Below are 21,748 nucleotides of genomic sequence, written 5' to 3'. Positions count from 1 at the left end.
ATAAACAGATGGAATGAGTATAACCAACCAGCTGTTCCTGAAAGAAGTTTTGACTTGTAAAAACTTTACAAGTTGACTTTACAAGTCAATGAGGAAACTAAATTGCCAAAAAAATCAAAAATTGCAAGTCACCTTGTATAGTCCATAGTTAACAAGATAATTTAAAAAGATATGATAATCCCTTTTAAATTCATATCAAACAGTAGATTGAAGGAAATATAAGGCTTACAATTAGAGAAACAAAAATTAAACTATTTCTAAAAGTCAATGGGACCTCTTCCCCCTTAGAAATAGTCTAGTGGTTAATCCTATTTAGCACTAGGTAAAGACAGCAGTAAGAGGTGGGGAACGCTGTAGAATCTAGTTAACCAAGAGACCCCCAGGTATCATGGTATCCCTCAGCATCCACTTATCTGCCCCAACCTCATCTAAGATACCCAGGTCCTGGGCACAATACTCACCACTGCAGGGCAGCACCTGATGGTGATAGGGGGATGTTCCATTTTGATGGGACACTGGGCAAAGGAAAAGTATTTGCCCAACTTCTTCTAGAAAGACATCAGTCTGCCTCATCCATCTCGCCCCGTCTCCTTAGGATGCTGTCTGTCCATAGTTCCTAGGCTTCTACTGTCTCTCATGCCTGCCTCGATAGCTGCCTCAGGATCATGTCTGCACAAGGTTCTTCTCCTAGTCCGGGAACTCTCAGCTGAAGATGCAGTCCATCTTGTAGAAGTACTAGCAGAGTTTGCACGCATGATGCTCTTCTTGAGGCGGTCCTTTGCTTGGAAGGCCACTTCAAGCCTTAGGATGCTGGCCCGCTCTGCTCTAGGGATCGGGTGAAACCCATTTCCCCGTCACTGAAGGCCACGTCCGAGTACACACAGCCATTCTGAAAGTTGCCCCAGATGCCCAGGGTTTCCAAGTCAGAGCACAGTAAGGTGGTCATTATTACTCCGTCTCTTCCCCAGAACAGAGTCCCGGAGAAAAGCAAGTGGCCCCTTCCTATCAGTCCTCTTCCAGATGGAGAAGGACACGGGGTGTAGCAGAACGAGCAAAAAGAGCGGGGAAAGGAAGAAGGGAGTAAAAGGTAATCACAAGCACATCAAACCTTGCGCTAGGGAGCTGACTGCAGGGCACAAGGAGGCAAACAGGCAATTCAGAAAGCGTTAAGTCATGGGACCCAACCCCCCTTGAGGTTTTACACTTCTGGATGAGGAACCTTAAGAGAGAGAGGGCAGCTTGCCCCTCTTTCCCAGTCCTACACTCCAGCTAGGGTGCGGAGCAAAGTTCAAAAGCAGCGTGGAGGTAGCGGCGCTCCAGCTTCTCCCAACACAGGTTAAGCTACTGTGAGAACACAGCCACCTCAGGTTTCTTCGCCGTTTTCCCCGAGGCAGCGAAAACCCAGCGTTTCCCCAGCTTAGCCATGGTCCAGCCTAGCCTACAGCAGCTACCACCCTGGCTACCCAGCCTTTTCGCCCCGAGCTGGTCCCATCTCGAGCCCGTGCCCAGGGCTTCAGCATCCGTCCTGGGCTGAGCTACTTCTGTCCCCAGCTCCTCAGCCTGCGGCGACAGGAGAGCGCAGCTCAGCGTGAGCACCCTCCGGCAGCGCCGCTGGCAGCGCGCTCCGCCAGGTACCCGCCTCCCCTTATCCCAGCGGCGCGCACCACAGCTCTCCCCCCCTCCCCGGGACCTCCGCGAGCTGGCACGCTCCGCAAAGCCTCAGTTCCCAGCCCACAATTAGTAAACAGACACACCCCTTCATTTACATTTCTCCTCCCCCTGCCCGCCCTAGTCCCTGAAGCTCCGTCATCACGGCCTACCTCAGCGCGCACGCCCCAGCGCCAACCTCCCAGCGCTCAGGCACTCGCCCCGAGCGGCCCGCCTCTCTTTCTGCAGCGTGGGGGCAGGGAGCGCCCCGCCTCCTCGCAACCCCAGGAAAAGAGGGGTTAGGCCGGGAGTGCCCCCACGCAGCCGACACCCGAAGGCCACACACCGCCCTAAAGAATACATGCCCCAGCCATTTTCCCTAGCTTCGAATAGAAACGCAGCAGGAATCTAGGAAGGAGGCTATAATGCCGTGGGAAGGGCAAGGTTATTTCAGAAGGAAATAAGGCTAATCGAGCCTATCTCTTAGCTCACATCTCCTCTATCCACACGTCCCGGAGCCTCCTCTCTCCGAAACCACTCACCCCTCGGAATCCACAGCTGGGGGCTACTCCAGCGCGCCTCCCCTCCCCCGCCGTGCCTTAGCAGGCCCTTCTGGTCGGGCTCCGCAACAAATGGACCACGGTGCTAGCTCCCTGACCTCCGCCCCACCATCCGAGAGAGAGAGAGGCCCGCTACGTGTACCTGAATCCAGCGGCAGCCAATGACGGATGAGCAGAGCCGACAGCGCCGCGGCCGCGGCCGCTAGAGAGACCCCCACAGCTCTAGCCCTAGTTTCTCCCCAAATTATCATCTCCTGCGGACAGCGAATTAGGCCTGGAAACGGTGTCTTTCTTTTTAAACACAGTCTCAAATCCCCTCCCCCAACGGGGGGTCTGAATCTTCTCTTACCTAATACGCCTGTAGGGGGCTTGGGACCAACTCGGGCTAACAAACCGCAGAAGCGTTTAATCACGATCATTGGGGCGTTCTTCCGGGTTTGCCGCTGTCCAAACTCTGCCAGCAGGAAGCACGTTTTCCAAAACGAAGCCTGGCTCTTTTCTCTGGCTCTCCCGCAGAGGGAGTGCAACCTCCCTCAGCCAATCACTGCCTCGGCACCCTCGCGATTGACATTACAGACAGAATTCTATTCGAGCTTTTACGATTAATAGTCTTCCCTCCCCTCCCCCCATAGTATTATTTGTGAAGCTCATTACAGAAACCTGTAAGCCGAGGTATTGCTTGTTGGTTCTCCTTTGTGATTTTTTTTTTTTTGGCTAGGTGGTTTTAGTTTAGTGGTTTTATTTTGCTTTGGGGAGATTATGGATATGGAAAAGGTGTTGTGCAGAACTTAGAAAATAAGTAGGAAGATTTAAAAGCTATGCTGTAAACAAACCCGTCAAACCAGCAAGCATTTATTAAGCATCTAATATGTGCCAGACATTGTGCTAACCCTATAGGAATACATATTGCAATCAGCAAAACGTTTCCTGTCATCCAAGAGTTTAATAATAAAGGAGAAAAGATGTAAATAAATAGATACATTGATGCATATAGAGTAGAAGTACAGGAAATGAGTCCTGTAAGTTTTTCATTTTACAGGTGAAACAAATGTAAGCAGTTAAGTGACTTTTTTTAGATCACACAACCAGTAAGTGCCTGAGGCTAGATTTTTAATTTAAGAGTTTCTGGACTCTAGGTCTAGGTTCCTATCCAGTTAACCACTAGCTGCCTCAACACCTAAAAGGAAGCTGAAGAAGAATAAAGACATGGCTGGCCTTGATATTCTCTTTAAATGGAGGCTCTAGGAGGAACCAGCCCATCAAAGGAAGTGGCCACAAGGGCGAAGGATATTTCCAGAATGAGAAATCCAGAGGTACAATGAATTTCCAGGGTGAGGGAGTTTCTGTTGCATACATGGGAGAGAAATTCCAGAGTCAGGAAGCTTAGTCTGATGTTTGAACATTTACTTTATGCCTCATGTTGAAGAGGGGACCCTGAAACTTTAAAAATCCTTAAAGGAAAAAAATTTCCTTCAACTCTGCCTCAGTGAGGGACCCCGCCCCCGGGGGACAAACAATTTCATCCTTGTTACCTGGGTAGGGTAGACTCAGTCCTGAAACTCATTGAATTCGATTCAAATTCCAGCTCAAGCTGAAACCCAGCAAGGAGCCAACCTGGGACTCCACCCACGAGCCCCCTTCAGCTTGTGGCCAAAGCTCCTATTGTAGAAGAGCCAAACTACAACCCTCTCTTTGCAGAGGTTCCAAACATGCCATGCTATGCCATGCTTGGGATGCCAAGGGTCTCTGTCCACTGGAATACTCTTTCCAGTGTCATTCTCTCTTTACCCTCATATATTTTCCCTACCTAGACTTTATACCTCTCTGTCAGGATTTCTAGCCTTACTTCCAATCCCCATAATAAACCTCTTATCAATCTAGGTTTTTGGGTCTGTAAACTCTCTTTCAGAAAATGTCTGTGCCGCCAGAAGGGAGTCCCCAAAACTCCCTACCCTTGCACCGAATCCCAAGGGGTTGCAGGGAAGCCTAACCTCTCCATTTGGTTTCCCTGAATCCTGAACCTGCCACTAGACCTTATCATTTAGCTCCCTGACCACTAGAAACCCTAATTTCATTTTGCTTCCCTAAATCTAAACCTCATCAATCTGAGCCAACCCACAAATTTAGGATTCTGTTAGAAAAGAGTTAGGAAGTATTCAACTTTTCCTGGTATCAAAACAGTTTTGATAGGTAGGAGTAGCAATTCATAGTTTGAAATAAACTGTGACAGATTTACAATGGCCATTCTCTATGCCAAAAAGTAGGTTTATTTAGGGGAAGAAGTTAAAGACAGAAAAAGAGCTAAAATAGGCACCAGGATTGGCAAATATGAAATAAGATTTGGGAGAGCATATAGTGAGGAAGGAAAAGACAAGTTCCAGGAGAAAGGACATTTTTATGATATGGGACTAAAGCCATTGACTGGCAGGTTAGAGCCAAAGTTTATCAAACTAACCAGAATTAGCTATAGTAAGGAGAAAGAAACCATTAAAGGGAAGGCACTATGAGGAAAGAGTGAAACTCATAAACCCATTTCAGGGCTTAGTCCTTAGCAAAGATCTTCAAGAGCAAATCTTTTATAGAGAAAATAAAGCTTCAGGAGTTTCTCAAGGAAACCTGGGAAATAAAGGTGGGAACTCAGAGTGAGAGATCAAGGAGCCAGATAGAATGCACCTGGCAGACCAGGTCCTAGACCTGTCAAAAGATATACTAATCAATTATCTCAAAGGTTCTTTAAAGACACTCAGAGGCTGGAGAACAGACAATAGAGGATGATAAAGAGAATTGGTTACATCTGATAATAGCCAGGGGAAGACAGTAAGTCCACATAAATTTTACAAAGATCACTTGGAGTATTTTTATTAGCTTATATTTTAATTCATATTTAAAATTCATCACAATTGAAGACAAAAACCTATAAAGAAAAAAATTATTAATCATTGCTCCACTGAATTTCTTGTTAAAGGGCCAGAAACCTCTACTGAAAGGAAGGACTGGGTAAATATAGCTCCCCAGTGCCAATTGGAAGACTTCCTCCACTCTTATTTCTCAGGGGGGAGGGCTGGTGGGGAGCATCCAGTCATTATTGGAGGACAAAAATTCCGGATTTCTCCAAGTCTAGGTTCTGGGCCTTTCCTCCAAATAGTAACCTATTCTCTTAATGCCATCTATGTCTGAACCCAGTACAATTAATCTTTCAACTGCATGCTCCTCTTTCGAGAAAATTCAATGCTAGTTTAACATTTCAAGACTTTGATTTAAATTTTTTTTCAATTAAATACATTGATATATTTATACAAGTACTGTACTTTAAAGTATGCAATAATTTTGATTACTTCCTTAAACTATCCTGGATTGCCTGCCATGGAAACCTCTGGGTTCTCTGTTGTATGGATGGAAATGGCAGCTGGCTGCTCATCTTTAAAACTGGTGAGACTGAGCCAGTCATTCCTCTTTTCCAACTATTATGTTTCTGCTGAATCTTATTCCCTGAACCCAGAAGATAAAGATCCCCGTTTATGCATAGTGAAGGCTCTATGGACCAGTGAAAATTGAACTGGTGTGACAGGGGAAGGAAGTTCCTTTCCCTGTTATTCCTCCTGGAATCTTAGAAGCAATTCTGTGGGTTGTTGTACTGGTATAGTTTGCCATTTCCTTCTCCAGTTCATTTTATAGATGTGGAAACAGGAGGGCAAACAGGATTAAGTGACTTGCCTAAAATCACAATCTACAAAGTGTCTGAGACCAGATTTGAATTTAGGAAAATGAGTCTTCTTGCCTCCAGGTTAGGCACTTTATCCAGTCAGCTGCTCTCATTGACTTAAGATTCAAAAAACACTATCATTTGATCAGTGCTAGTAGATATAATTTATGCAAATTTTAGATAAACTAGTAGGCTGAATAAAAGTATTCAAAATTGTTCCTATACAGTGGACATTAAGCTAACCCAACATGGACGTCCTGAAAATTGAAGGTGTTTGTGGCTTAAGAGAGAAGCAGGTTTTAGATTTGAAACTGGGATGGTGCTCCTTGGGGACCAAGAAGGAAGAAATCATCTTTCCTTCCTCAAAGACTGAAATTTTGCAAAGAGGAGGATTATATCCCCACCAGTCAGGAGTTCATCGAGCCCCATTTAGGCAAACTGGGAACTAGGAATGCCCAGATAAACCTGAGTTATGTAAGAGTTTTTTATTTATTTATTTATTTGGTAAAGCATGATTGGGCGAAGCAAAAAGGGAAAGGAGAGCTTTATGAAGTAATATGACCATGGTATCTCAGAACCCAGCATTCAGTGCAGGACTTTATTGGTGTTAGTTTAAGTAAGACTTTTGTTACCATTCCCCAACCTGTCTCAAATGGTCAGGCTGCCTAAAGAAAGATTCTCCAAGAGATAAACATTATTGCGCAGGAAGCACTATACAATAGAAGTTGGTATTTCTTTCCCCTGCTGGGTGAAAGAATTATAAACATTAAAGGCAGATTGCATTATGAGCCACCTGGCACAGGATCTGGCTTTCATGTGCACCTGAATGTTGCAAATGCTCTTATTACTTATTTCTCTTCCTTGTTATTTATGGGTTTTTTGTTTGTTTGTTTGTTTGTTTTTACGGTTGCCTTTGTGTCCCAAATTTGTTAGAAACAAGACCCCAGACAAAATTTCAAGTCTGTGATGTTTTATTGAAAGAGTGAGAGAGACTGAAGATCTTAGGCTTCGAATCTCAGTAGAATCGGGAACACTCCCCCGAGAAGGGGTGCTGCCTTACAAAAGCCAAAGGAAGCTTTTCTAGGTTAGTCTCTCCCACTTCGTCTTTAATTGTCTAGAGGAACAGTTCCTCCGACACCCTAGGAACGCCCCTGGAACCGCCTCTTCCTCGACCTATTGTGTGTAAATTTGTGTTATTGCTCCATGTGGAAGAGGATACTCTGCTTGAGCTTCCTTAAGCTAGCGCTATATAGAAAAACCTTCTCCCTGTCATTTACCCCCCACAATATAAGTAATTTAGTTTCTAGTATAGACACTCTCCCCTCCATCAGAATTCTGCAGCCACGTCAATTTCTCCTGAAATTTCACTAGTCAGAGATTCTTATTATCTTAATTACCTTGAAACGTACAACATTCTATGGAAACTTAGCTTTTCATCATTTCTCATTGTCTGCTCAAAGTTTCTGAGGAATTTAATTTTAACTGTGTTGTGGAAATTTAATCCTAGTTTGTCTCACGCATTTGAGCTCCTTGTAGGTTTCCTGAGGGCAGGTAGTTTTGTTTTTACCAGAGTATCCCCCATAAAGGATTGCAACCCAGGATCCACTCTAAACTGAATATCTAGCTGATGAAGGTAAGGAATGTGGAGCAATTAAAATCTCTAATCTATTACGCCTTATTTGCCTTCTTTAGAACTTCCATTCTGACTTTGTCTTTTTGTAATAGGTCTTATTTATCTCCTTCCCTAAATTATGGTCTTCCTTATCTCTTTTTTTTCAATTCACAACTTAGTAGGGCTATTAGCTTGTAAGTGAAGCCTCAGACTTTCAATATATAAAACCCTCCCAAATTTTCTCCAATTGCTACCCTTAGAGATCAGTCCAATTTTTTTTTTTTTTTTTTTTTGGCATAATGAAGTCTCTTGAGACAAGAGAATCTTCTTGAATTCTTTCAATCTGACTACAAACTGTGACTCTCAAACACTGTTAACATAGTGTCTTTTACAATATGATATGTGCTTAAGAAATATTTGTTGAATTGAACAAATTTGAATTATATGGCCTCACAATAGATATTAAATTGAATATGGGCTCTAGCCACAAGATGCATGACTGATTACTCAAAAGATCCACACTAAAGTCTGGCCCCAATGTACTTTTCTGGGTTTATTGAACATTGCTATCTTTCACACACTCTCCAAGCTGGCCAACTAACCTTTTTTTAGGGATCCTCACCTTTAATATTTCATTTTCCATATTGGTGTCTTTGCCCAGGCCACAACGAAGGAAATAAGCTTTTATTAAGCATCTGTTATATGCCAGGCATTGTTTTAAGCACTTTAAAATTATTATTTCATTTGATTCTCACAACAACCAGGAAAGGTAGCTGCTATTTTAATCCCCATTTTACAGAGAAGAAGAAACTGAGGCAGACAATTTACTTGTCTAGTGTAATATAGCTAGTATCAGGTCTTCCTAACTCCATGTCTAGGGCTGTACAGTTGAATTCTTGTTTTGGATCCAACTCACCATTTTAAGAAACAAGGTGAAATTAAAATTCTTTGCTTGGCTAACTACAACAAATACATTACTGGGTCAGTAAGCAAAAAACATTTCTGTAAAGTGTATTGCTTTAGAAATAAGGGACTTGAAATGTTCTATGATAATACAAGCAGTGATGGTTACCCAAGCAAGAATAATGTAATGTGCGAACTGGTTTTCATCTTCAGTTGGATACCTGCCTAGAAAAGTGAAGGAGAAATTGGCCCTGATGATGCTACTGTAATGGTAGGAAAAAAAGAAGTAATATTGGTAGCAAATCACAAAAATCACAAAAAAGCTGCTCACAGATTCTGTATGCTCCACACAATTTTTCTTTCATGTCATCTTACTAGATTGTTATGATAAAAGGAATGAAATACTTGAGTAATACATTTTTAAAATTCCATAGAGTTGTAGAATATTAATATAATTTTGTAAGACTATCAAACAAAATAGTAGTAATAAATAGCTAACATTTAGGTATCATTTTCTATGCTAATTTGTTATTGTTGTTCGAATGTTTCAGTTATATTTTCCTTACTCCAATTGGGGTCTTGTTTTTTTTTTTTTTTTTTTTTTTTTGACAAAAAGTACTGGAACAGTTTGCCATTTCTTTTTCCAGCTCATTTTGATGAGGGAGCCCCGAAACTCTCTAAAACTCCTTTAAGGAGAATGTCTCCTTTAATCCTCCCTCCCCAAGGAACCAAGATAAAGTGGTTTATCTTGATGCCACTATTTTAAGTATTCAATTCCAAGATTTTTCTACCCCTATTGTTGGCTCAAAAACCACTCCCAGTAAGTGGTCTCATCTAGGCTTGGGGGCAATGATAGCATTGAGGGAATCTCATTCAATTGGAACTTTTGTCTCACATTTCCTTATAAAAACAGCAACGTGGGGCTCAGTCCTTACAGAGGACCTAATATACCATCCTTGGCATAGCTGCAAACTCTGCCTGCTGAAATAATATTCTCTTTCAGCGTTACCCTCTCTTTATCTCCCTCACCTATTTCCTTAACAAAACTTTATACTTCTCTGTTGGGATTTCTCTGCTAAACTTCACTTCTCTGTCAGGACTTTGCCACTAAGGGATTCAATCTTTTTTATTTATGCATAGCAAAGGCCAATAATAAACTTCTTTTTATCAGTCTAGCTTTTTGGGTTCATAAATTCCTTTAAGAATCTGTGCTGCCAGAAGAGGGTTCCCACAACTCCCTTCCTTGCACCAAATCCAAAGGGGATTGAAGGGAGCAAACCCCTTCATTTGGTTCCCTGAACCCTGAACCCTAAACCTGCCACAAACCTCATCACCTAACTCCCTGATCACCAGGAACCCTAATTTCATAATTTTGGGTCCCCGAATCTAATCTCACCAATTTTATAGGTAAGGAAACTAAGGCAAAATAGTTATATAGGATTGTTGAGGTGTAAGAAATGAGAGGTGAGAGAGACCCTAATACTGATGGGGTTTTTCCAGGCCCATGTCGCAGGTTTTTGCGAAAGAATTCATAGTACCCATCTGCAGGAGAGTTTTTTGGCAAAAAAAAAAAAAAAAAGGGGGGGGGGGTTTATTACACTGAGAAACAACTCCCCAGACGGCCATTTCCAGATAAGAATTAGCAAAGGTTTGAAGTACAGAGTAGTTTTTTTTATTAGCCTTTGATGGTTTGGGGCTAGGGAGCCATTAAGGGCTAATTTTCAATTCAATAAAGGGTGGTGATTGTTTCCCAGACTAAAATGATTCGAAGATCAATTGGGAAGTGGGAGATTCCCATGGGAAACCAGGTAGCTTTCCAAGGGAGATTCAAGTGGGTGGGGATCATTTTTAGGAATTTCCCCAGGCCAGGTGGTCCACCCTCCACAAAGATCAGGGGGCATAGTTCTATTACAGGTTCACAGTGAATAAAATTCTGAAGCTGCTTTCGAACTCAGGTCTTCCTATTTTAACTGAGGTCTTTCTAATTCCAAGCCTGGCATTCTGTCCACTGCTCTGACAATAATGAGAAAGGCATAAAAACCTAGGTATTTTGATAGATTCTTGCTAAGTGACTTTAAGCCAACTATATTGATAGTGTCTTTGGTCCTTAGTAACTGAGCAGATCATAAAGAAGAACATTATTTACAGGAGAGGACCTGAATTACTGTAAACAGTTAGGAAGCCAAGCTACACCCAGAGGTGAGTAGGGACCTCAGGGCCTTTCATTCTTTAGGTCTTTTGTTATCTTGAAGTGGACCTTTATTGCAGTCGGCCCTTGGTTAAATTCCTTGTTCTATTCCTTGAATTAACAAAATTATCATGACTCCACAATTACAGTATCTAATCAGAAGGTCAAATTATGTCAATCTCCCAAATTATTTTTCTCTTATAAAAGAACTTTCTGGTACCCTACTTCTTAGCTAACTCCTTTGAGGGTTAGCCCACTACTCCTGCTTTAATGGCGTCTTATCCCTTGTTAATTGCAAGTTCCCTAGGGAATTTAGTCCAAGTTTTTCCCCTTGTTAATCACTAAATTCCCTAATGGAAATTAGCTCATTACATTACATTACATTAGCAGTGTAATGAAACATTTACCTCTAGATTTAGAGATGGTCTCAGCCTACAAATTCTTTTTAGACACTTCAAAATATCAGATAGAAATCCTAATATATTTTTGGGTTTTAACTCCCATGCCCCATTATTTGGTGACTCATATGGAAAGAGTCCTGGCGCTTCTATACCCTTGTGCCCCATTAATATCATCTTTTAGTGTCCCAGACTAAAGTTGTTTTTTTTTTTTTAAAGCTTCCTATACCTGTGAAAAGTTATATACCAGGAGAGCCTTGCATCACTGATCTACACTTCCCCCCCTAAAAAATAGAAAGTTATGACATATTCCATTAACTCTCTGGCTAAATTTATTTATTTAATCATGAGAACTAGAACTAATTTTATATTACAGAGTTAAAACTTTCTCAGGATGTGTCTAAGTGCTCTGCGTATCTGCATGTTTACATGGTATTTTCTTGTAGGTGGCTTGTTCTGTTTACACCCTAGCTATCTATTATTTGAATGTCAGATCACTAATGAGGATAAATGAAAGTGTTCTATAATTAAGTCAGTTCCAGTTAGGAAGACTTGCCAACTAGAAATGCATCTCAATACAACATCCTTAATCAACGGAGTATGTAGCTCTGTGTATTTTTATCACTAAGTAATGTAAAGTTAGTTTTTGCTATAATACATAGTATATGTAAGAATGAAAATGGAGCTGTCCATATTCAGTAGTCTTGTGTTTTAAATATTTAAATCAACACTTCAAAGATCCTTAATTTTATCGTTAAGGATAATCCTTCTTCACATAGGTACACATCTCAACCCTTCTATGTCTCAGTACATGATTAAAAAAAAAGAAGCCATCAACTGGGTGACCTCTTGTCAATACTAATGACTTTTTCCTTAGTCATCCTTCTTGATTGTTCTATGGCATTCGACAATTCTAAATCACATTCTCCTTCGAATACTTTTTTTTCTTTGAATTTTTATGACACTGCCCTCCGGTTGGCTCTTTCTCCATGATATGCCCACTCAATGGGACTAACGGGGTACAGTTTTCTCAAAGTATAGGCCCATGTCACGTGACCCCTATTCCCAGAGGTCTTTAGAGCAGGAAGATGAGGTCTTGGGCCCTATGATGCTGGAAGTTACATGGTCTCAAGGCCTAGAGGTCTCTAAAGTCAGACCCTAAATTAGTGACAGGAAGTTACAAGAAGTGACCATTGATCAATGATGGTTACTTCCTTTCAGTCTATCCAGTGAAAAGGCTTGGATCTTTTGCTATTTAACCAGTTACTACTTCCTGCTGGTCAAATTGATGAGCACAAGTTGGGAGCTGAGATGTCTCCTGGATGTGTGGGGGGCCTTTCCCTGCAGGGACTAAATAAATGCTTTCTCTTTGTACCTAAAGATGTCTCCCATTAGTTAATTTGGGAAAGGGGGTCTAGCATCCATTCCACACACCACTAAGTGATCCCCAAGCTTTTGTCCTGGCCGTGTTTGTTTGTTTTTTTGCTCTGTACTTGATCATTTTGTGATCTCATCATATCCCATTAGATGAAATCATCATTTCTGTCCAGATTATCCAGGTGATTCCTTGATATGTCTGTGTGTTTGTGCATATGCACACAAGTAGGCACACAATTGCCCTTTGGACATCTTGATTTATATATAGCATAGATGTCTTAGATTTAACATAGCCTAATTGAAATCATTGTCTTTTTCTCCGAACTCTTTCCTCTTCCCAACTTTCCTAAAACTGTTAAGAATACAACTATGATTCCAATCATTCAGACTCTCAATCTCAATGATTTTTTCTCTCTTAGCCCACATATCCAATCCATTGTCAAACTTTGTCTCTGTCCTTGAAACATTTCTTGTATACATCCCCTTCTTTCCATTCATATACCTTTATGAACCCAACAATATTGAAAAGAGGAAGAGTAGATTTGGCCAAGGGAAAAGCAAAGCTTTTACTCCAACCCTCCCTTTAAGGATGTTCCTATGTAGTAAATGATAAGAAGTCATATTTGTTCCAATTTCTAGAATTCAATCCTTTCTCAACTCACATGATAATTTATAGGCAATCCCTGTGGGACGTGACCAGATTATTTTGATCTATCTAAACATGATTCTTGTTTTAAGACCTTTCAGTCTTTGGTCTAAATCAGGATTTCTTAATCTTTGTGTCATGGACTTTTTTTGCAAGAATAGTGAATCCTATGAGCCCTTTATCAAAATAATTTATGAAATTGAATCTACATTCATAATTTAAAGAAATACCAAATTTCATTTCAGTTAGTAAAGATAAAGATGTGTTTTTTTTTTTTTTTTTCCATATCCAAATTCACAGATACCCTGAAATCTATGAATGCTCCCTTTTGGTGTCTATGGACCCCAGGATAAGAATCCCTATTCTAGGACTTATAAGTGATGGTTTAATTGAAAAATGTTCTCACCTCATCTAGGTATCAAGCTTAAACGGTATAAGGTGTGTTCTGAGCTCATCCAAACTCAGAGGGTAGCTAGGTGATGCAGTGTCAGGAATCAGAAAAGATGTGAGTTTAAATCTAGTTTCAGACACTAGCTTTTACTTAGCAAGTAAATTAACCCTGTTTACCTCAGATTCCTCATCTGTAAAAAGAGTTAGAGAAGGAAATGGGAAACCACTCCAATATTTTTGCCAAGAAAACCCCAAATGGAGTAACGAAGAGTTAGTCACTACTGATACAACTGAACAAAAATAAATTAAGAGGCAAATTTATTGAATAAATTGAGTCATCATGTTAGATGATGTCATTTTTGGTATTTTGTATAAAATAAAAATAAAATGTGACTATTAAAAAAATGTTATTTCAGTTCTCGAGTGACTTCTAGATGATATCAGTCCAATAAAAGAATTTCCCCAGAATATTTTGATCAACAATTGAGTAATTAGCATGACTTGCATATCACTGAACCCAGCACGTCTAGGGTGTTTTATAATAGAATTCTTTTGCTTGTGCTGATAACTTTCCTCTGGAAAGAATCTAATAACATCTTCATATGCCCAGGAAAGTGTATCCAGTATTTATGAGTATAAATCTTTAAGGTAATAGCTGCAGAGCTGTTGTGTATTTTTTATATAAGCCTTCAGGCAGATTTGCAATTCCCTTGCTTACAATATTTTTATGGCCTTATTGAATAAAGATCTGCATTTACTGTGTCTTAGACAAAGTTACCACCCCCATATTACTGTTATTTATTAAAACAAATTCCAAAATGTCTTTTTCGTTCAAGATATTTTTTGAGCTCAGGTTAGAAATAACTTAAATGTTTTATAATTCCCAAAGAACTTTCACAGATCTGATTTCAAAGAACATTGAAAAAAAAATTAGAAGGACCTTAGAGGTGTTTCTTTTTTGCTCTTCATTCTAAAAGGAAGGAAGTTCAAGAGACTACAGAACTAGAGAGACTTGTTCAAGGTCACACAGCAATAGCAGGGGAATCAAGATTTGAACTCAGCTACCTAGACTTTAAATCTAACCCTTTCCACTACAATATGCTGTCTCTCATTTGGGCTGCCTAATAGTGCTATGATTTAACTAAAATATAGATCATTAACTCTATTTTAAAGTAAGAAATCAGGCCCCCAAACATTATCATCTGAGCTTGCCCTCAGAGAGGCAAAGTAGGAAATCAAGCTTAATTCTCATAGTAGGAAATCAAGGTCAGTTCTCATTCTAAGCTCTACTTCACTGAAATATTTCTCAACAAGGTTTTATAAAGCAGGAAATAAAAAATAATTAGAATTCCTGTAGGTGAGATTCTACTAAAAAGCTATTAGAAATAATTCACAACTTTAGCAAAGTTGCAGGATACAAAATAAATCCACATAAATCCTCAGTATTTTTATACATCACCAACAAAATCCAACAGCAAGAGAAATTCCATTCAAAATAACTGTCAATAGCATAAAATATTTGGGAATCTATCTACTAAAGGAAAGTCAGGAATTATATGAGCAAAATTACAAAATACTTTCCATGAAAATAAAGTCAGATTTAAATAATTGGAAAAATATTAAGTGCTCTTGGATAGGCCGAGCGAATATAATAAAGATGACAATACTCTTTAATCTATTTATTTAGTGCTATACCAATCAGATTCCCAAGAAACTATTTTAATAACTTAGAAAAAATAACAACAAAATTCATATGGAAGAACAAAAGATCGAGGGAATTAATGAAAAAAAAAATCAAATGAAGGTGGCCTAGCTATATCTGATCTTAAACTATATTATAAAGCAGCGGTCACCAAAACCATTTGGTATAGATTAAGAAATAGATTAGTTGATCAGTGGAATAGGTTACGTTCACAGGACAAAAGAGTCAATAACTATAGCAATCTAGTGTTTGACAAACCCAAAGATCCCAACTTTTGGGATAAGAATTCATTATCTGACAAAAACTGCTGGGAAAACTGGAAATTAGTATGGCAGAAATTAGGCATAGACCCACACTTAACACCGTATACTAAGATAAGATCAAAATGGGTCCATGATTTAGGCATAAAGAACAAGATTATAACTAAATTAGAGGAACATAGGATAGTTTATCTCTCAGACTTGTGGAGGAGGAAGGAATTTGTGACCAAAGACGAACTAGAGACCATTACTGATCACAAAATAGAAAATTTTAATTATATCAAATTAAAAAAGCCTTTGTACAAACAAAACAAATGCAAACAAGATTAGAAGGGAAGCAACAAACTGGGAAAACATTTTTACAGTTAAAAGTTCTGATAAAGGCCTCATTTCCAAAATATATAGAGATTGACTCTAATTTATAAGAAATCAAGCCATTCTCCAATTGATAAATGGTCAAAAGATATGAACAATTTTCAGATGATGAATTGAAACTATTTCCACTCATATGAAAGAGTGTTCCAAATCACTACTGATCAGAGAAATGCAAATTAAGACAACTCTGAAATACCACTACACACCTGTCAGATTGGTTAGAATGACAGGAAAAAATAATGATGAATGTTGGAGGTGATGGGGGAAAACTGGGACACTGATGCATTATTAGTGGAGTTGTGAACGGATCCAACCATTCTGGAGAGCAATTTGGAATTATGCCCAAAAAGTTATCAAACTAGGCATACCCTTTGACCCAGTAGTGCTACTACTGGGCTTATACCCCAAAGAGATACTAAAGAAGGGAAAGGGACCTGTAGGTGCACGAATGTTTGTGGCAGCCCTCTTTGTGTAGTGGCTAGAAACTGGAAAATGAATGGATGCCCATCAATTGGAGAATGGTTGAGTAAATTATGGAATATGAATGTTATGGAATATTATTGTTCTGTAAGAAATGACCAGCAGGATGAATACAGAGAGGCTTGGAGAGACTTACAAGTGAAATGAGCAGAACCAGGAGATCATTAAACACTTCAACAACAATACTGTATGAGGATGTATTCTTTTTTTTTTTTTTTTTAAATAACTTTTTATTGACAGAACCCATGCCAGGGTAACTTTTTACAACATTATCCTTTGCACTCACTTCTGTTCCGATTTTTCCCCTCCCTCCCTCCACCCTCTCCCCAAGAGGGCAAGCAGTCATACATGTTAAATAGATTACAGTAGATCTTGGATACAATATATGTGTGCAGAACTGAACAGTTTTCTTTTGCTCAGGGAGAATTGGATTTAGAAGGTATAAATAACCTGGGAAGAGGAACAAAAATACAAGCAGTTTACATTCATTTCCTAGTGTTCTTTCTTTGGGTGTAGCTGCTTCTGTCCATCCTTGATCAATTGAAACTAAGTTAGATCTTGTCTTTGTTGAAGAAATCCACTTCCATCAGAATACATATGAGGATGTATTCTGATGGAAATGGATATCTTTGATAAAGAGAAGATCTAATTCAGTAACAATTGATCAATGATGGACAGAAGCAGCTACACTCAGAAAAGGAACACTGGGAAATGAGTGTGAACTGTTTGCATTTTTGTTTTTCTTCCGGGTTATTTTTGCCTTCTGAATCCAATTCTTCTGTGCAACAAGAGAACTGTTTGGTTCTGCACACATATATTGTATCTAGGATATACTATAACATATTTAACATGTATAAGATTGCTTGCCATCATGGGGAGGGGGTGGAGGGAGGAAAGGGAAAAGTCAGAACAGAAGTGAGTGCAAGGGATGATGTAAAAAATTACCCAGGCATGGGTTCTGTCAATAAAAAGTTATAATAATAATAATAAAAAAAAAAAGAATTCCTCAGGGTATAGTAGACTCTTGATAAATATCTGATGATTGATTTGTTGATAGTTGACTAAGAACTCATTACAGTTCTGTCTTCTCAGAAGAGAAAAGGATATACAGAACGAGGCATATACTGTTGGACATTATAGATTTAGAGCTGAAAGGTATCTTAGAACTCATTTAGTCTTTTTCTTTTTACATTTTTATTGTTTTATTTTTTGTGGTGTACTATATATATATATATATATATATATATATATATATATATATATATTTGTGAGAAATATTACAACAAAAGGGAAAAACCACGAGAGAAAAAAACAACAGAAAATAGAAATGAACATAGCAAGCGTTGATTTATATTCATTCTCCATAGTTCTCTCTCTGGATGCAGATGGAATTTTCTATCCATAGTTTATTGGGATTGCCCTGGATCACTGAACTGCTGAGAAGAATCAAATCTTTCATAATTGATTATCACATAATCTTGCTGTTACTGTGTATACTGTATTCCTGGTTCTATTTGTTTCACTCAGCATCAGTTAATGTAAATCTTTCCAGGCCTTTCTAAAGTCAGTTTGTCCATCATTTTTTATACAATAATAATTCATTACTTTCATATGATCATATCATATAATATTACTTTCATATATCATAATAACTTATTCAGTCATTTCCCAATTGAAGTGCATCATTTTCTAATTATTTGCCACCACAAAAAGAGTTGCTTACTAACATATTTACATATGTGAGTTATCTTTTTCCCTCTTTTGTTATTTCCTTGGCATATAAACCCAGTTGTAGCATTTCTGGATCAAATATGTAGCCCTTTAGGCATAATTCCAAGTTGCTCTCTAGAATGGTTGGATTATTTCACAATTCCACCAACAATGCACTGGTGTCCCAGTTTTCCCACATCTCCTCCAACATTCATAATTATCTTTTCCTGTCATGTTAGTCAATCAAAGGGGTGCTGTAGTATTTCAGTTGTTTTAATTGCCTTTCTCTAATCAAGAGTGATTTAGAGCATATTTCTTATGACTGTAGATGGGGAAGCCATTTAGTCTTATTTTCTCATTTTACATACTAGGAAATTGAGTCCCAGTGAATTCCCATGAATATAGGACCATCATGTGACAATTTGTTTTATTTAATTCTACTGTTAAAAGAGAAGATTTTGGGGGTGAAGGAGGATGGAAGGACTAAGAGTAGGGCTTAAAAAATAAACATATAACAAAACATTTATTTAATTTAAGATAGAATGAAAGTCATGTCAAAAAACATTGTCTTATGCATCTTCAAATCTATAATTTTAGCATGGTGACTTGTACATAATAGATATATAATAAATGTTTGTCAAATTAAACTAAATTATGTTCCATATATTTATCTATGGTAACTTTTGTTACCCCCAAAATCATAGACTTATAATGACCTTCCTGGTAAAATGGCTTCTTGCATTTCTTTCTGAATGTCTCAGTGTCAGAATGGAGTCAGGGTTTTAGAAACTAGAAATGTCCCAACCAAAGACTCTTCTTCTACTTATAACTAAGCTGTCTAAGGATAACTAGCTGTTAGGTTCTAGATTAGGAGAGATAAAAAAAGGAAGACATAATTGCCAGTTTAACCTTGAGGTCTATAGGTCCTATTTTGATAAGATCCCTGAAAGATAAAAATTTTGAGTTATATCCTTTCAAACTGTCATTTAATATATTTAGGTCACAAGTCATTAAAAATCAAAAGTATTTTATAGGGCATTTCATAAAGGTGAATCAACCTTCCTGTGATTATAGAACTAGTAAATAACAAAGAAAAAACTCAAATCCAGGTATTTTGTAATCCAAATTCAGGAGCACTTACTTTTCCTAATAGAGATGTAATTCTGGGGTGCTCTTCTTCCATGAAACTGCTCCAGATTTAAAGTCCTCTGTGGGTCAACAATCTCTCAAAACTATAGCTAATAATCCCTTACCAATGTGTTTACTCTTACTAGCAAGACAGAGGAAACAACTGGCTTGAAGAAAAGGCATTTAATGAAATAACATATAACACTAGTTCAATAACATAATAAAGAAGAGTAATAACAGAACATCTTCCCCACAGGATTGGAGAATCTTCTCCCATAGCTGGCGATACAGTGGGAAGAGCCCTGAGTCTGGAGTCAAGAAGAAAAATTCAAATCTGGCCTTAGACAACTGGCTGTATGTTTCTGGGCAAGTCATTTAACCACTATCTGCCTCAATTTCTCCAATTGTTGTGAGGAAATGAGATCACAAAAGTGATTAGAATAGTGAAAAAATGTATATAAATACATTTTAAAAACAGTATAGTGGCACATAGCAGGTACTAGATAAATGTTTATTCTCTCCTATTCCCTTCCATAAAGACATATACCTTCAGTAGGAGAAGGCACAAATAGGAATTACATTTAAGGGACACACGCATAAGGGAACACATATTACCAGGGCAGATGCATGGCAGGGTAGGTAACTCATTCCTTCAGTGCTGCAGAGCCACTGATTTCTTCTGGCAATGCCATTGTATTTCTGTGAGGTATACGTCACATGAGGTTTTGCTAGGTATCTTCTATGACAACTTTCTGCTGGTTATGATATCATAGTTACTCCCTGCTTCTGGGTATTGCATTGCTCCTATTTCCTGCCCCACTCGAATGCCAGCTGCTGGATTTTAGTGAAACTTCACATATATGTTATCTCCCCCATTAGAATATGAGAGTTTTGAGTACATGAAATGTCTATTGTAACCTCACTACTTAATATAGGACTTTTCATATAGTTTATACTTAAATGCTTTTTTTTATTCATTCATTTAAAGAAACTTGGATGAAAAGATGCAAAGAAAAACAAATAGAATAAAGAAAACAATTTGCACAATGAAGAGCACAATAATGTTAATTAAAAGATTTTAGAACTTGAATAAATGAAGATACCACTCAAAATATCAGAGCAACTCCTATCTCTTAACAGAGCTGATGAACTATAGGTGTAGAATGAAACATATTTTCAGGGCTACTATGTTAGTTTGTTTTTATTAGTTGTACTTTGTGATAAAAAGAGTCTCTGGGGCATAAGTTATTAAGAAGTAGCAACAATATATTTTTTTATGTTGGTGAAATATTTTAATGTAAAAATAATTTTTATTTCTAATGTTTCCTTTTACATAAAGGATGCATTCTTTATGTAAAAGAACAAGGATTTTAAAACTGTTCTGGAGAACAATTTGGAACGATGTCCAAAGGGTTATCAAACTCTGCATCCCCTTTGATCCAGCAGTGTCTTTACTTGATTTGTATCCCAAAGAGATTATAAAAAAGGGAAAAGGATACATATATGAAAAATATTGTTCCTTGTGGCAAGGAACTGGAAACTGAGTGGATGCCATTAACTGGGGAATGGTTGAATAAGTTATGGTACATGAATGTTATGGAATATTATTGTTTTATAAGAAATGATCAGCACAATGATTTCAGAAAGGTCTGGAGAGACTTACATGAACTGATGCTGAGTGAAATGAGCAGAACCAGGAGATCATTGTATATGGCAACAGCAAGATTATACGATGATCAATTCTAAAGGACATAGCACTTCTCAACAATAAGACAATTCAAACCAGTCCCAATGATCTTATGATAAAGAGAACCATCTACATCCAGAAAGAGGGCTGTGGGAACTGAGTGTGGATCACAACATAGCATTTTCATTCTTTTTGTTGTTGTTTGCTTGCATTTTATTTTCTTTCTTATTTTTTCCTTTTTGAGCTGATTTTTTTGTATAGCAAGAAAAATTGTATAAATATATATGCCTATATGGATTTTAACATCTATTTTTATCATGTTTAACATAATATTGGATTACTTGCTATCTAGGGAGGGAGTGAGGGGAAAGGGGGGAAATTGGAACACAAAGTTTTGCAAGGATTAATGTGGAAACATTATTCATGCATATCTTTTGAAAATTAAAAACTTTAATTAAAAAAAAAAAGGATGATTCAGAACAGAAGTGATAAATCGTGATAGGAAAAAAATTAAAATAGTATGCTTCAATTTGCATTTAAACTCCATAATGCTTCTTCTGGATGTGGTCAGCATTTTTCATCATAAGTCCCTTGGAATTGTCTTAAATCATTACATTAATGAGAACTAAGTCTATCATAGTATCATCTTAAAAAGTTGTTCTTACTGTGAATAGTGTTGTCCTGCTTCTGTTCACTTCACTCAGCATCAGTTCATATACATCTTTCTAGATATTTCTGGCATCGACCTGCTTATCATTTCTTATCAAACAATTGTATTTCTTTATATTAATATATCACAACTTATTTAGCCATTTCCTATCAATGGACATCACCTCAGTTTCCAATTCTTTGCCACCTCAAAAAGAGCTGCTATAAATATTTTTTTGTATATGTAGGTCCTTTTCCTTTTTTTTTTTTTATGATTTCTTTGGAATACATACCTAGTAGTGATATTGCTGGATCAAAAAGTATATACAGTTTT

At 38.2% G+C, this 21,748-nt stretch overlaps 1 protein-coding gene across 6 annotated transcripts in view; it reads right to left on the bottom strand.

Moving 5' to 3' along the window:
- NAXD (NAD(P)HX dehydratase) overlaps positions 1-19,783 on the bottom strand; it is an 89,279-nt gene extending 69,496 nt beyond the window's left edge. Inside the window, exon 1 of one of the 6 annotated variants that reach the window (XR_004232853.1) lies at positions 19,695-19,783. Coding sequence is in view for 2 of the 6 variants with exons in the window: in XM_031958713.1 (XP_031814573.1) it covers positions 2,350-2,458 (109 nt within the window). In the remaining 4 variants the exon portion in view is untranslated. Of the gene's footprint in view, positions 1-461; positions 1,669-2,349; positions 2,532-2,556; positions 2,753-19,694 lie in introns of those variants that run through there. The other 5 variants (XM_031958711.1, XM_031958714.1, XM_031958715.1 and 2 more) reach the window with 5 other exon arrangements.
- Positions 19,784-21,748: the final 1,965 nt, after the last annotated feature.

Source organism: Sarcophilus harrisii, chromosome 3 (genome assembly GCF_902635505.1).
Source record: "Sarcophilus harrisii chromosome 3, mSarHar1.11, whole genome shotgun sequence".
Lineage (NCBI taxonomy): Eukaryota > Metazoa > Chordata > Mammalia > Dasyuromorphia > Dasyuridae > Sarcophilus > Sarcophilus harrisii.
Note: the sequence above shows the minus strand (reverse complement) of the source record. Positions and strands in the feature narration are given on the sequence as shown.